The sequence below is a fragment of the Lytechinus variegatus genome, chromosome 10, assembly GCF_018143015.1.
Source record: "Lytechinus variegatus isolate NC3 chromosome 10, Lvar_3.0, whole genome shotgun sequence".
Lineage (NCBI taxonomy): Eukaryota > Metazoa > Echinodermata > Echinoidea > Temnopleuroida > Toxopneustidae > Lytechinus > Lytechinus variegatus.
The window spans coordinates 13,517,092-13,534,866 of record NC_054749.1 but is presented as its reverse complement, the minus strand read 5'-3'; the positions used below and the strand labels follow the sequence as shown (position 1 = coordinate 13,534,866).

General features: G+C 36.3%; 1 protein-coding gene across 1 annotated transcript; it reads right to left on the bottom strand.

Annotated features, from left to right (window-relative positions):
* Positions 1-9,072: 9,072 nt before the first annotated feature.
* Positions 9,073-17,544, bottom strand: LOC121422630. The gene is made up of 7 exons (XM_041617792.1): positions 17,535-17,544; positions 16,080-16,307; positions 13,841-14,689; positions 12,028-12,258; positions 11,372-11,534; positions 10,192-10,328; positions 9,073-9,754 (listed from the first exon to the last, which is right to left on the bottom strand). The coding sequence occupies exons 1-7, from the start codon at positions 17,542-17,544 to the stop codon at positions 9,465-9,467; spliced, it is 1,908 nt and encodes a 635-aa protein (XP_041473726.1). The 3' UTR covers positions 9,073-9,464.
* Between the last annotated feature and the right edge of the window lie 231 nt (positions 17,545-17,775).

The window sequence follows — 17,775 nt, the reverse complement described above, 5'->3', positions numbered from 1 at the left end:
ATATGGTGTGTGCATGTATTCTTTTGAAATATGAATATGATATTAGTATTCAGGGATATTGTTGGGTTTTTTTTCACCTACCAGATCATTTCTGGGTAGGAAAATATAATTCATTTTGGGGTATTGTCTTTTTCTCTCAGAATACAAACTGCTTCTAATTGTTTCAAGGGAGCAAAAGTTGTTCCAGTAATTGCTATGAGAGCAAAAGTTGTTCCAAATAATGTTTTAGACTGTATTTTGTCACCCCTGGCTTATGTTTGGAATATTTTCAGAAAGTAGATGTATAAATATCCCACATCTATGTATTATATTTTTGCAGTGTATGCCTGTAGAATGAAATGAAATAATTACAGTTTAACCATTTAATATTGGGAATATATCATATTTACTACCAGAGAGACTTATTTTTGTCGATGACTTGAGGACTATTTACTTGAAGTGATAAAGCCCTTTGGTCACTACCAAGCAGTAAATATATAGTTAACTTTGGGGTGTTTGTGCAAGAAGGAATGATACGCTGTTAGGACTATTGTTGAGGAGTATTAGAATTAGATTAAATTAGGTATTCATAGGTCCCGTAACACAAGGATTAGCGATTGATCGTTCACTTGATTTTCACGATTGATTGTACACTGTAGTCAGTGCAATCAATCCCAGAGACATTCTTCTATGATGATTGCTAAAATGTGTGTTACGGGCCACTTTAACAGCTTAAGCAAAATTTATGCAAATATATATATATATTAATACCAATATACCAAGTTGCCTTACATGTTAATTGTGTGTCAATAGCAAGCAGCTGTAGTTTGTATGGGTAGAGTATTAATAATACTAAGCAAATAGAGCAAACATAGATAATCTAGTTTCCTCATCTTAGAAAAGGGTGTAAATATTGGTTACTACATTCATACACGAGTTTTACATTACACTTGTATACTTTCTAAATGTGTATATACTTAAAGCTTGTAATTACAGATAATATATAATGCTGTGAATATCATTATTCTATTGTATTTTGACAGAAGGATCATTACCAAACATGGTTGCGTTTTGAATTCGTAATGCACTTATCAAGTAAGGTGACGATGGATATATTTTAGGCTTGGGTATTTATGATGGCTATTGTGTATACACCCGTCCAATTAAATGTCAAGGCTTTGTAAAGTGATTAACCTGTATCTTCCCCCCCCCCCATCAATTTGTTCCCTCTTCTATAAATTCTGGATATTCTAGATTTTACAGTCCTTTATTTCTTTAACCTTTCTGATTATTTTCTTTCTTCACTAATGCTCCATAGCATATATAGATTCAAGAGTGATAGATATGGTCATGTATAGTAGTTATATATTTCTCAATGAGTTAAGTATGAGGGTTATGTGCAAAATCATCTCGTTAATCAGATATACTCGAATGGAATCACCTGTTGATTTAAGAACCTCTTTTAATAAGTCAATTCATGCTGTCAAGTTATTACTAAGTCTAAAGCATACATCTTTACTGTTATATTAACTTACAAGCACTAAGGCTTTTTTTAAAATAGGCATTGTTTTACATATTTATGACATTCCATGAGATAATAAATGAACCAGGGGATATATATATCACCCTCTAAAGCGCAGTATATATATGGTTCACGTAGAGACCTTGATGTATACAAACATTAGGGTCTTTCACATACATTTTCATACTCATAAATATCATTCCAAATTAGGAGCTCACATTGCTTATAAGCAACATCATTTGCCTCTACAGATGGGTAACTGCTTTTCCAGACCCCCGCATGCGATATTGAAGTAGCAGAAGTCTTGCATTAAGGCAAACGAGTGTACACTGATGAAATGAATTCCCCCGCAAACAGCCGCAGACCCGGCGCACGCAACAGCACACACATGCATGTCTGCGCCCTACAGCTGCCAGATGCGAAACTCGATACTGTCTGTAAATGGATTAACGTCAAATTTGTCATTTAATACAATTGGCAGAGACAAGCGTGGATGATGGAGCTGTCAATGCCATACACAGATGCGGGTTCTATTTATTACACCCGTTTCTACCTGGCCAGCTATGAACGCTGCTAACTTGATTAATATTCCCCTTCTTCATTTAGCAGTAAAATAATTAATAGCTCTTTATCAGTGTTTGTTAATTTTCGAGTGCCCTAGGATTAATTATGTTGATCAGGCATTACCAAAGGAAGAATAGCATAGACCAGTTTGGCCCCTCCCCCAAATAATAATAATAATAATAAATAAATAATGGTAATGAAAAAGAAATAAAAGCTTTTTTTTATTGATAAAGCCCTATCAGTTCCATTTCATAGGTAAGGCTATACCAGGAATATCAGCAAGCATGTCACTAATGGCACAACCGTTAATTCAATCTGGAGGAGTCGTAACAGTTGAGATGTATGCCTGTATCTTTTTACCAGGCTAATAGAATTAGTTGGTAAGGTGGAATATCTCCTTTGAAACGTCTTTTTCCTCGGTGACACGACATTTGCCCCAGATTTAGTATCTCAGAGGACTTAGGGTTTAAAATTTTAAAAATTGTGTAGTTTTGGAAGTTGGGTTTTATATGTGGCTTAAAGTTCAGATTTTCCATCGGAGCAGTTGTAGGAGCAAATGTCATGTAACCTATTCCTCTGCCTATAATGACAGGGGGTTGGGGTAGAGGTAGGGGTTGGGAAGGTGGCAACATCTTGTTTTCTCCTGGAAAAAAAGGAATTTTATTTGGATCTAATCAAGCGAATTAAGTTCTGAATATTACAAGGCTTCAAATTGAAAATAATTAATGTATTCATTTATTTATTCATTTTATTTTGAGGCAATATAATAACAATCATGACAGATTCAATATAAGCATTACAAGAGAAATATGAAATTGAGCACCAGCCAATGCCTGGGGATCACCAAAAAGAATTGGAACAATTTCGTCGGTAAGTCCTCCACATTGGCTGGTGCCTACATACTGTAGAATAACGTAAAATAGAAGTATATGTTAACCTGTAATTTCAATAAAACTTCTAAATAAATCTTCATGGTAGTATTAAGAGAAAGAAATAAAAACATGGTTATTGAATCAAAACAAATCAAATCAATATGTTGACATGTTAACAGAATATGTTGGAGCCAGACTATTGTTGCTCCTAAATTAACCCTGATTGCTGAATTATTTTGGGCACTTATATTTTCATATTACTAGAGGCTGAGTGAAAAAGAGACTATTTATTAAGGGTAATAGAACAGCAATGGAGCTTTGAATTCACATGGGAGAGTGGTTTGGTATATAAGAAGAAATATAAAGCGTATATCACAATATAAGGCAGAATTAGAATTTTATCAGGGTGCATTTTCTTTCTTGGATAATACCATAACAAAAGGTACATGCACTTGCTTGTGTTTAGAGAGGGGCACAAAACGTAGTATTCAAATAATATACTGTGATATGTGTGTGTTATTTTTTAATCCACTATTGATTACTGCTTTGTGCATTGTGACTTAATTTTGTGTTCAAGAAGTAAATGCACTAAACATTTTTCAAACATTTTGTTACAGAATTGGGTTATTTAAGAGAGCTTGCCACAGGAATGAGGATGCTTTCAATACTTTAATTTCAATACTTTAATTGTCTTGTACATTGTTTTCAGATATTGTATGCGTCAAAGAGTTTTTAAAAATGCATATATTTGTCAAATATGATGGTTCCATTCTAGTGTATTCGTTTTAAAAGGGGTACTGAATGTTTACTCACATTCAATTCACTCGTATTAGTCTAGCAAGAGGTAAAGATGGAATTCAACTATGAAGCATATTCTTATTTGTTGATACACTCACCCAATGATGTGAATCCAGCCATTATCTTTGTATAAAAGTATACACATTAATGTCAAGTCAGTCTGTAATTTAAAGAAAGAGGACTGAATTATCCAAAATAGCATATTTCTTATTTCAGAATCAGAACTACAAAAAAATTAATAATGTCCGATGTGAAAGCTCAGGTTTTGGCATATCTAATATCCATCACAGGACACCACTGTTGTGGTGTTAAAGGAAAGAAATGGTGATCTACATGTATATTACCCATGTTATTTAATTTAGAAAAGGGATATTTTTAGGTTGTTTTTGCCTCTCCCCAACAAAATGCCTCGGCTGCTAGTGGGACAGTTGCTGTATATTTATCTGCAGCATATTTTTTCCTTTTCCCTTTGCATATGAATTTATTTAATGTTTTCTTTGTTTCAATGAATTTGCCAGTTCTTGGGTTTCCGAAGAGAATTCCTGAATTAATTGATAATTTGAAACGGTAATGGGCTGATGATTAACTGAATGTTATATTTCATTTATATGTTATGTCAGGTTATTTAAAATCGACATGTTATGTGTTTTTCCTAAAAAGTGCTGTAGTTTTCATCCAAGGTGTTACTTCAATGGATTAACTTGTGGGATACAGCCCATCTTAGAAATAATCTCTTTGAATAACTGTTAATAATGATTAGAAGAGGGCAAGTGATTACTCGAGCAGGCCTGAAACTCTTGAGCTCTTATTGGAATTGGTATTCATAAATGGAACTGTCATATTTAAATTTTTCTTTCAATTTTACAACAGATATTAAAAGAAAAAAAATATACAGAGAAAGAAGATCACTCTATATTGCATGGACTTGAAATGAATCCAGATGAACTGTATTTAGGAACCGATCAAATTTTGAATTTATGTAAAGATTTAGTTCTTAATCCCTTAGGATTTATATTCAAATCCATTAGGATTTAAATTCAAATACCTTAGGATTAAAATTCAAATCCTCAGGATTTCAATTCAAAATCCCCCAGGATTTAAAGGCAAATTCCTCAGGATTTGAATTCAAATCCTTTGAGATTTATGAGTCCCTAACCAGAGTTGATATGGGTTTATTTTCAATCCATACCATTAAAGTGAAGAAAAGGAGTAGCAGGGGAAGAAAAAGTTATTATTCATTAATTTGTATTCTGTTTCTTTACAAGAACGTACTCAAACTTTTATGACTTATTGCTTTCGTTTTTTCTGCTATTCAATAAGATTATTTCATGGGTATACACTTTCATATAAATTCCCACTAATAGGACCTTTAGATAATCATTGTATGTACATGTTCACATATATATTATTGACTTATTCTAACCAAAGCTACTGAGTAGCTACTTGTGTATATTTCTTCTTAGGAAGATGGCTTGTATAACTTTTTTTAAGAATGAGCATAATCTGCATTTTATCATGTATATTGGGTAGAGAGATGTGTGTTTATTTAAAGAAAATATCTTGTAACCTCTTCCAGAAATCATGCAAAAATATCAAGTAATAAAAAATTATGTAGACTGAAAAGGTTCTATGCCAGTATGTTTATTACAGTCAAACCTGTGTTAGTGGCCACCTGTCTATAGTGACCACTAAAACTGATTCCCATGAAGGAAGGTTGTGTGTATAAGAACCTGTCTATAAAGGCCACATTTTGTGTTTCCCTTGGGTGGTCACTCTAGACAAATTTCACTGTATTTGTGCTTGTCAGAGCCCATACTCTAAACAATAATTTCACTTCTAAAGGGGAATCCCAACCTAATCAAATTAGTGTGTAAGAGAGAAGCAAAATCAGAAAGAGATTTTACTGGGAGTTTGAAAGAAATTGGACAAGCAATAAGAGAGCTATGGCTGTTTCAAAAACAAGATCTCTGAGACTGTGTATATTTCAAATTGGCAATGTGGTTAGTAAATTATGACAAGTGGGATGCACAATTTCCCTATAAATTGTACTTAAGTCATCAGGGATTTTTGGTTTTTCCACAAGTACCCAATTCCCTGGGCAGTAATCACAATACAACAAATGTAGCATATTGATAATAATATTCCGCATTTATATAACGCTTAACACATCGGAACGACGTCTCTAAGCGCTTTACAGATATAATTCATATCTGTTGTTTTATGATCTCATTAAAGAAAATGATAATTAGAAATAAACTTGAAAAAGTGACATTTTAGCCATTTTGTGTAATGAAAATTGGAAAAAATCCATGTTTTATAGTTTGAAGCAGATATGAAATGAAATACTCCGAAAAATTTGCTTTGCTCAATTATCGTGGGCCCGGCGTAAAGGAGTAGATGGAAAAGTAGTACCCACCTTACATCACTATGACTTCACCATTAAGGCCAATTTGAAGTCTCTACAAAAAAATACTCCATAGGTATAGTAATTGCATTTTCTTTTTACATTTTTAAAATAAAAACCTTAATTTTTTCAAATTTTCCTCTGTCTAAGCTTGTCACGGTTAAGTTTGGATTTCCCTTTAAAGGGGATTGAAACCTTTGGAATAACTAGGCTTCTGTCGAAACAGAAAAATCAAAGAATAAGAACAAAGAAAGTTTGAGAAAAATCGGACAAATTATGAGAAAGTTATGAGCATTTCAATATTGCAATCAGCTGCTATGGAGATTCTCCCATTGGCAATGCGACAAGAATGTGTGATGTCACATGTGAACAACTTTCCCTTTGATGGACTATAAAATACCCCCAAAATGTATCTTTTTGCTTTTTTTATGGTGATACAAACTCTTCATCCATGATGTATTCTATAAAAATCTGTACTACATGCCCTCCTATAGAAAGAACACATGATCTACCAAAAGATGTGACAATAGAGGCAGTTTAAGTGAAATATATACTAAAGTATTGGGGAGAGTTGTTCACAAGTGACATCACACATTTGTCGCATTGCCAATTTGAGGATCACCATAGCATCGGTGATCGCATTATTCAAATGCTCATTGCAAAAGTATTACAATTTTATTTTAGTATTTACAGTTTTATTCTAATCCTTCATAATAATAATAATAGTGATGTCTTCTTGAGCGCTCACATCGTCCAGAGATGCACATGTCGCTAGCGCAGGAACTGTACATTTGGATATAAATATTTTACACATTTTATACATAAAAACAACTACGAAATATAGATGTAAATGAAGTCGACAAAGTTTTCTTAAATCGACAAATATATCTTAAGTCACTACAAGTTCACTCTTGCATAATCACTCACTGGAATTCCTAGCTACATCCTGGTGGAGTCTGGTGCCCTCGTACTTGCTGCTCCATTCACCCACAGTTTAAGGGGCAGGCTCAGTCAGCTCAGTACTCACAGGAGCTCTAGCAAATAAAGGCACCAGCCCCCATATGCAGCTAGTCAGATCAGTGTGTGATGATAAAAGAGTGTACTCTGCATGTATACAAAACAAATATTATTTCTTTAAAAAAAAGAATAAAAAATATGGTTTTAGTTGTCAAGGTATTAAAAGTTGAACAAATAGGTCTTGAGATGTACTTAAAAAGTGGCATGCAATTTCGATAATACAAGTTCATTTTTTAGAGTATTTGAGTGTATATATATATATATAATTTTTTTTTACTAAACAACGATCGTCTGAGTTTAAACTGATAATATGATACAAGAACGAGATAAAAGGACACCTCATTTCGTTCACATTTACCTGTCATAATATAACGATATCCATATTAAAGACAACTAAAAATCTCGCTACTCTAGAATTCATGTTTCATATTCATATTTTACATAATCTTTCTTTCGAAATATATCCAAATGTACAAATAAATATACAATTTATGACATAAACATGATAAGGTAAAGACGTGTGTTTTTATTGACTGCATGGTTTTCATCAGGTACGAGTCATTTTACCATGACAAGATTTTTTTTCATTTTGAAATAACCTCTATAAGCTTGAATGATTCGGAAAAAGGGCCGGGACAACATAGAAATTATTTTGATTTACCAAAGAGTAACGTATTTATGATCTGTATGTTATCGACAGAAATGATGTCAAATCTTCTGGAACATTAAATATTAGTGTCACAAGATGGCGCCAAATAACTACCATTGAAAACAGTTTGAGTACCTTTGTGGGTGAAAATTGGCATTGGTATACATAAATGGACTAATGGAATTGACAAAATGATCTATTTTTCTTCCAATTTTATATCAGAGATTTACAAAAACACGAAGAGAAAAAAGGACAATCCTCTATATTTCATGGATTTGAAATGAATTCAGATCGACTGTATAAAGGGACACAACGAATGAAAGATTTTATCATAAACTTAATTATAATTCCACTAGATTTAAATTCTAATCCTTCTGGATTTTAAAATAAATACTTAGTTCCTGACAATAGTCGATCTAGGTTTATTTTAAATAGAAGTATTTAGAGTGAAGTCACAAGATGGCGCCCAATTCTAATCCTTTGAGATTTTAAAATGAATATTTGGTTCCTAGCAAGAGTCGATCTGTGTTTATTTCAAATCGATGTACAAGATGGCGCCAAAATTGCGACCATTCAAAACAGTCTTGAGTAACTTCATTGTGAGTCTGAAAATAAAATCGTAGTCTGCGGATATTTGTTTTAAATATTTTCAATATCACATCTAGAAAATACACATTTCCGACCCCTAATATCCATAGGCCTAGTTCATATTTTACTATTCATTCGACCTGCTCTGCATTCAACAGGAAGGAAAACATTTTTTTTTTGTCGTCACACTGTTGAAGATAGTTTAGAGCTTAGTCAGTGCAACACCGTCTTATCCACTTCTTGTACTAGCTTGGCACCTCACTGCCAAACTGATGAAACCAGTCAAGCCTGGGAGATATTTTCGGCCAGGTTTGACCATTCGGCATGCAGTTGTGATCAAGGTCAATTTTCTTGATCATTCCGGGGGGGGCACTTACATTGACGAGCGGATACCATGCGCGACCCCCCCCAAAAAAAAAAAACACGTAAAAATTATGTCTTTTCAAGAAAGGGCACATTAGGTACGTAATGTAATAAGGGTGTCAAAAACACTAAAATACTGAAAAAGGGTAAATATTTCGCTAGGAAAGCTATGTGTTTAGGGTCAAATTTGCGAGGGTATAAAGAAATGTTTTATAAAAGATGTACTTTTTGCCCCAACAGTCAACACTACGTGTTTAGAGTACGATTTGCGCGAGGTGTGGGAGGTGGGTCGGGAGGTGGGGCCGTACCAAACCCAATGATGTAGGTAAAGGTAAAACCGATGTCCGTGACATAACTATTAAAATACTTGTACTTGTTTAGGGGTTCATTCAGGAAATACTTGTCAAGAGTAGCGTTTTGTTTCCAATACTTGTTAAGGGTATAGGTTTAACACGCCATTACTTGTTACGGGGTGCATTATCAGAATATGGAAAAATACTTGTTTAGGGTGCTTTTCGAGACCCCATGGTCGCGCATGGTATCCACTCGTCAATGGAAGTGCCCCCCCCCCCGGCTCTCATTTCATATTTTCTAAATATTGGACTGACTAATCAGAGGTAGACTGACGCTTATCAAGTTTATTTCATTTAATCCATTTATCAACAATATTCACATGTTTACAGGTTATAATGACCCACGTGCATTAGTTTATACGATCACGCGGGCGATATGCATACGTTGAGGGTCACCAAATTCTTGTTGCGCCTCGAAGTGGAATTCACTGCTCAATCGGTAGTCGTCCATCACGACTATGCGTTTTTCACCAGGCTGCAGCCAGTAGAGTGCGCCATCAGACCCCATGCCAACGTCACGGAGAAGGAATCCTTCATCAATGATGTCGATAGCGTTACCCCCGGTGGTAGCTGTGGTATCGTCTCGGGTTATGTCCAAGTACAGAGCTCGTTTTGAATTCTCATCGCAGAAGAAAAGTCTCGTGCCTACAAGAATGGAAATCATCATTCTTAAGTTCCTATAGGTCTAATTAATTCACCTTATTTATAAATTATTACATATATATGGATTATAGTATTCGAGAATGATCTACGCCATTTATGTTTTTATACCAAAATCCTGGGACTGTATATGGCAACTCAGGTAACAGGTGTGATGTTGCTGTTGGTTGGTGTGTGTGGGGCGTTTGAGGGTGTGTGTGTGTGTGTGAGTGGGCGACTTTGCAATGACCTCTTCTGGGGATATTTGCTTACATTTTACCCATAGATTAATGATAAGTGAGTCTCCGTTCGTCGAATCACAAGATTATGTGTGTGTAGGCGGATGTTTGAGTGGGTGTGTGTGTGTGGGTGTGTGTAAGGCAGAGACAGCATACGATATCATATACCTGTCTTATCATTTAATTAGTGTAAAACTTTATTACCATTTCTGTTGATAATAAGTCCATTCATCTCCGAAAATACAGGCAGATCGATGACCTCTTCGACACCATCACCCGATAGAGTGGTCGAATTTAGTCGTTTCCTGTCTATTCCTTCATGACGACTCCAGTACAAATACCTGATAAACAGAATGGAGCAGCAATAGAACAATAGCAACAGTAACAATCACGATTATGCAAAAAAGGGGGACCATCTCCATAACATTGAGCATAATAATGGTGGTGGTGGCAGCAGCTGTATATTGTCGATGATGTTATGGTGATGATGACGGTGGTGGTGGTGGTGTTGCTGATAGTGGTTGGGTGTTGGTGATGATGATTATAAAGAAGATGGTGATGGCAATGGTGTTGTTCGACATGCTGCTGCTGCTGATGATGGTGGTGGAATGGAGGTGGTGATGATGATAATGATGTTGACAATGGATTGCGATGGCGATGATAATGGTGGAATGTTGGTGAAAGTGACGGTGATGATGATTATGAAGAAGAAGATAATGGTAATGGTGACGGTACGACGACATGATGTCGTCAATCAATGGTGGTGATGATGATAATGGTGAAGGTCATAAATGTGATAGTGATGGCGCTGATTATGAATTTAATTTTTTTTATTATTTGTGGTATGCCTACTGAGGCGGCGCCGCGGCGGTAGTGGTAACAGCAATAATTCTAATCACACTCTTAATTCCAACTTTATACCTTATTGATGCAGCAGATATTTTTGTTTCTAAAGTTCTGAATCGTAACAGGGATATGTAGGCTCCCATGATAAACACATTCAGAAAAATGTGTGCGCTCATGATATATCATATTAATTACATGTAATGATGGGCCTAATGTCTGTGTCGCCTACTTTCCCTTTAGTCTCATCCCATATAATCTAATTTTACTATTAACAGTTTGTCTACTCACTATTTGGTCTGATTTTGATAAGCCTGTTTTGTATAATTTCACATTAGGCTTACCTTGTCAAATCCCCATTCGGTCTAACACCAATTAGTCTAGAAGGTTGAATTAAATATTTGTGAACTAGATATATGTAGACCAAATGGCATTGGACCACACTGAGAGTAGACCAAACGAGTTTATCCCATACGGTATAAGACTATCTGAGAAGAAGACCAACCAACTGTTTGTAGATCACGTACGCCAGAATACTTACCCATTGCGTTCATCGATGGCAATGGCTTTAGGTTTAAAGAGACCTTCCGCAAAAAGGGTCTCGGAGTCAGGGTTACCAATCTCAACACGACTGATCCATCCCACACTTTCATATGTACAGTAAAGATGTCGGGAGTGCTCCGCTATAGCAATCCCTAGTGGTTCTGTTTGAGAAGGATTACAAAATGATATCAACTGTTGCTAAAGAACTTCCCACTGGTATCACCACTGGACTCACTGAAGGGCCGCGCATTTACCGATCGAAGTGCATTGTAGTGCGGCAAGGGTGAGGGGTATTTGCCCTTTAGTAAAAAATTGATTAATGTAGTCAATGAAGTGTTAGTTAAAGGGTTGACATAGGCTTCTAATGATGTTTTCAGTCATCAAGTTGATCAATGTTCAAGATTAGAAGATTATAGTTACTACCTTGTTCTCTTGTGAAACAATTCAGGATGAGAAGGCATTGATTTGTGGTGGGGTTCTTTTTGAAGTTGAACGGCTTGAAAATAATGTTCACTGGATTAAGGACCATTCCAGTATTGAATCAGAAGATACGTATCTCTTTATAAAGGTATATGAATCTCCAATCCGGACTGCGATGATCCTGCCGAGTTGGGAGTTGACATCAAATATCGAAAATAAAGAGTAGAAACTTACCGTCTTGGAAATTCTCATTGATTACCGCTTCCTTTTCTAAAACGCCAATCACATCAATTCGCCAGATCCTTTTCTCCTCCTTGCTCGACCAGTAAACCATTTGCTCTACATGATCAAAGGCAATGTCCATAGGCTTGTAGGGAAGGCTCTGGAAGACCGAAAACTCCATTCTCTCTGGACCATGTAGATCTGCCCAAATGATTCTGTTATTCTGGTGATCTGTGACAAATACTTCCCCCCAAGAAGTGAAGAAAGAAACAAGGGAATACATAAAAATCTCCGAATACTACATCGATTGTTCTTGTTTATAGTTTGTCACAGTTCTCCATAGGATTCACTTTTGGCGCAACAGTCATGCTGTCGCATTTGACTCCAAAGCAAATTGAAGAAAGCGCTTCGCGCCACTCCCCTCTTTTCTTAGATAAATTGGAGACAGTGGCGTAACTACGGGGGGGGCACGTGCCCCCCCCCCATCGGCTGACCAAAAAAAAAAAAAACGGGAAAAGGAGAAAAAGAGGAAGAAAGGAAAAGAAACGTAGTGGGAAAGAAGACATTATTGTTCATTATAATGCTATATTATATCATAATTATGTTATGTTATATTACATAAGAAACATTTTTTTCATAACTTTATGAGACATAATTTGCTCAGGGCCTATGTCTTCATTGTTCCTGGTGCTCGCATTGTCTGTTTACCGAGAAATATAATCATGCTATACTAAAGCTCCCGTTTGCAAGTCAACATACACCAAACTGCCAAATATATTTCCTCGCACTTCGAGTTTAATATCATTGTTTTATGTACAATAGTATCATGCTTCTTTTTCATGACTACTTATATAGTGATTGCCCCATTTTAAGGTCTTAATATAAAACATTTCCTGTCCGTGCTCACGTTCGCAGTAGTGGATTGGTGAAATATGTCTGCTCTCCATGAATTCCTAGAATCAGTCCTTAAAATGTCCCTTTTTCTAATCTGAATATCAAAAATTTTCAGCTCGCGCTTCGCGCTCGCATCATTTGGTTAGTAAACTATGTATGGTCTTCGTGGATTCCTACAAACAAGCCTTAAAATGCCCCTCTTCAGTTCTGAATTTCCTAAATTTTCAGCTCGCGCTTCGCGCTCGCAAGATTTGATTAGTGAGATGGGCATGTTAATCATGATTACAAGTGCTTTATGTGCATGTTTAGATGCAATTCTAACAAAATCAGCAAGCGCTTATTGGCACTCGCATTAGATTACTACAGTGAGATGTGTATAATCTTAATGGATTCCTAAAATATAGTCCTTAAAATCTTCCTATTTGGGGGTCAATATTTACAAAAAAAATTCAGCTCGCGCTTCGCGCTCGCATTATTTAGCGAGACAAGTACGTATCATGATTACAAAAGATTGATTACAATATCCTTTTTTTAGGTATGATTATAAAAAATTTTAAGCTCGCGCTTCGCGCTCGCATTATTTGACCAGTGACAGAAATTTCCGTCTAATGGCACTGCCCTTAAAATGTCTCTAATAGGTCAGTATACCCAGCAACTGGGCGCGCTTCGCGCGCTCACTTAGTGACTCAAAATTTTTGCTGGTGCCCCCCAATGCCATGACCCACGGTACGCCACTGATTGGAGATGTGGGGAAGGGTAACGATTAATGTCGGAATTAGGGGAAACAATGACATAATATATGTATATGACCTCTAACTGAAAGGAGAGCTCAACGTTAGGCAATACTTTGTATCGTTATACTGTCAGTCATTCTATCAATTTGTTTCTGTTTGTGAAAGTTATTTTAAAAAAATCAAAGGGGTCAGCATACCTTTGGAGATTCCCGGAGCTACCGTAGTATCTTGTTGAGTAGTTCTTATCGTTGGAGCCGGTTTTGCTGTGGTTGCATTTGTTGTAGCTGAATGCGTTGTTGTTGGTGTTTGTGTTGTGGTTGCTTGTGTTGTAGTCGATTGAGTTGTGGTAGGTCTACCCAGTGTTGCAAGTGTTTGTGTTGTGGTTTCTTGCGTTGTGGGTGATTGCGTTGTAGTAGCTTGTGTTGTGGTACCAAGTGTTGTGGTTGCCCGAGTTATGGCTTCTTGTGTCGTGACTGGTTGTGTTGTGGTTGCCTGAGTTGTGGTTTCTTGCATTACGGGTCCTTGTGTTGAAGTTCCTTGAGTTTCCGTTTCTTGTACTTTGGGTAGTTGTGTAGTAGTTTCTTGAGTTATTGTGTCATGTTTTGATGTTGCGTTTGTTGTGGTCACGTGTCTCGGAGTTGTTTGTGTTGTGGTTACTGACGTCGATGAATGGACTGTGGATTCTGGGACCTTGTATACTGAGGTATGAGGGATCGAAGGTGTAGTCTCATCGTCAGGACTACTTGTTGATGACCGGTCGGCAGGCTCTTCAGAAACTGTTGTCGAAAACTCATCCATCACTGGGGAACTGCCCCTGCCCTTTGGTTGCGTTGTAAATGGCGCCGATGTAGATTGTCGAGTTAGCTCCGTGGTTGCTTCTGGTGTTGAGGTTCTTGGTATGGATGTCATTTCGGTTGTTCCCAATGTAGAAGTTGGTGTCGTACTGGGAGACGTCGTCGGATTCATGGTCATACTTGCCTTTTGTGTCGATGACGTCGATGCCTCAATCGTACCCATAGGTTCCCCAACAGTATTGTTTCCTTCTTCTTTTTTCAGATGATGGATATGAAATTGAATCACAGAATATGCATTTTTTAAATATGAGCAGAACTGCCGTTTCCGAACGGATGAAAATAAATACAAGAAAGGAGATATACGAAAATGGGTAGTAAAAAACCCATTATAAATCGTAAGGCCCAAATTCAGCAATACTTATAGGTCCTTAGGGTCTTGAAGAAAGACAGCGTGCCATACAATTTATAATATGTTACAAGAACGAGGCATTAATTGATCTGGTTCCTTCGTTTCCTTGGCTAAACTTTAACTCGTACATGTACCGTAACATTTCAAATGTTTGCGCCAGAGTGCAATCTTTCAGTAATTTTACCCCTGTCGTTCATCCGAAAAAAACCCCAAGCTATATAAGAATAATAAGATCGGAATAACAAACTCTATTTTATTGTTGGATTAACGAATGCAATTTGAGTGTTTTGTTCCACTCTGTGCATGATAAGAGGAAGATAATTTGTACTAAACTGACATGGTGGTTTAAAATAAAATGCGATAGGCACCAACTTTGATGCCTTGATTATTCATATATTCTTATGAATTGTGTTTTTCATTTACATCCACACAAAAAAACATAATGCGTCCACGAACGACTGGTATTTCACAGTTTGCAATGTACATTGTACAACATGCTATAATTATGCATTTAAAGTAGAAATGCAACAAATACCTTAGAGTGTTATTTGTGTGCTATTCTAGTCACCTGGTCTATTCAATTTCTTCATCCAGCTATGTAAGGCATGCTTATGTAATATCTTGCTTTGAAATCTGCCTATCATAATGAAAGAAATGAAAGGTCATTTGACCAAAATTGTCCACGAAGTAACTCCGCACTGGGTCCCGTAACACAAAGATTAGATATTAAACGTGTGCTTGATTTCTACGATTGATTGTATGTAGTCAATGGAATCAATCGTAGAAAATGTTCTACGAATATTACTAAGCTTTAATTGTGTTCCGGGCCCGGCCAGGTCTATAATAATAATAAGGTATTTATATTGCGCACGTATCCACCTTGTTAGGTGCTCAAGGCGCTCCTATATTACCCGGCTAAGCTAGGCGTTCACAGCGCACACAGCTTCTTGAGGAATTACTTCCTACCGGTAGGTACCCATTTACCTCACCTGGATTGAGTGCAACACATTGTGGATCAGTTTCTTGCTGAAGGAAATTACGCCATGGCTGGGATTCGAACCCACGACCCCCTGTTTCAAAGTCCGAAGACTAATCCACCGGGCCACAGCGCTCCACTTTACAAAATTTCAGAATAAGCGCCCTTCATCAGCATCCTATATACCTGATGCAGGATGTCTATTGAACAACACAAAGGACCCACTATATGTCAAAATGCATCTCCACGGGACATACCTGGGATTCGGCAGATTCTATGGTTCGAAGTAATCCCATATTTGTAATGTCTTCCACATGACATATCTATGAAAGATGAGACCTGAACAATCACTGCAACGGATTGGACCATGTCACCATTAAGGTCCGACCTATGGCCACATGGTTTATATATCGGTATCGTCTGTCCAACACCAGTGATATCACCGCAAGACCCAGGCGTGCCATCCGATGGATGAAACAAGGCCGCTGCAATTGTAAAGCATCCAATTAGATGTACAGTTAGATATGATCATGGATTTATGACTTTGATCAAATGCGATATGATTTTTATTTCTTTTTTTTTATTTTCATTCTCTACCAGTTCACTATTTTATCGTGTTTTGAGTCCAAATGTAGATGATTTAATTCCGTTCGATTCGATTCAATTTGATTCGATTCGAAATCGGTTTGATTCGATTTCTTTCGATTTGATTCGATTCGTTTGGTTTCGAATCAACTCGATTTAATTTGATTTTGATTTGATTTGTTTCAATTTGAATTGATTTGGTGTGATTCTATTCGATTTGACTCAATTTGATTTTATCAGTTTCTATTGATTAGATTTTACATGATTAAATTAGATACGAAAGATTCCATTTGATTTGGCATTATTTGATCTTATGGTTTCGATTTAATTTTGGTTTGACATTCGATTTTCGAGTCGTTTAATCGGGTCTGCTTTTCAGTCAATTTAGTTATTTCATTTCGATTTGATGCGATTTAATTGGGTTTCAATCGATTCAATTCGATTTGATATCATTCTATTTGATTTGATTAATCAATTTTCGTCTATTGTAAATGATATTGTGTACAAAATAAAGGAAACAATGATTTCTGCCACTTAGATGCCATATGGTTTCAGCAGTTAATACCAGTCAGTGAACAACATTGTTAAAAAGCTTCGAGACTTTATTTTCATTTTCATGCAACGATTATACAAAAAAATCAAATATAAAAGGAACGGATGAACGTCATTGCAATTAAATCACGGACTGATCGCTAAATAAAGAGACTAAAGATTGTACATAAAAGATCAATATCAAATAAACCACTATGGAATGGAAATGAGAAAGGTCAGTTAAAAGCAATACCGGTAAAACGCGTTGATTTCCCTGAAAATTAATAGCTTATCGTCGGTTACTTAGATGCATAAAGAAAAAAAGAGGAAAGAATAAAAGAGAGATAAATAAGATTGAGATAAACAGCCCTTTGAATTACAGACCATGCAGTTGCTGGTTCAATCACACAAATAGGTCAGATTGACAGATCACTTCATGAAATGTTTCCGTTAGCATTCAACTTCCCTCGAATACATTTCACTGCGCGAAGCAATAAACATTACAATGTCTTCTAATATCAACTGTGACATTCAATTTTCAAACGGGGAGACATAAAAGAGGGGTGGGAGGGGAGGGGGGGGGGCATGATACAAACCTAAAGCCATGATGACGTGCAGAGACAGCAAAGCCATATTTAGTTATGAATACAGATTCTAGATGAAAAAAAAATGAAAAGCACAATGAATATAAGGTATAATAGTGGTCTACCGTGAAATATGTTGACTATTTTGAAATGGGGTATACAATAAAAATGTTGAAGATACATCGACGAACGACCAACCTTTATACGTAATTATTAGCCTTATTTATCGCAAATTATCGCATAATTTATTTAT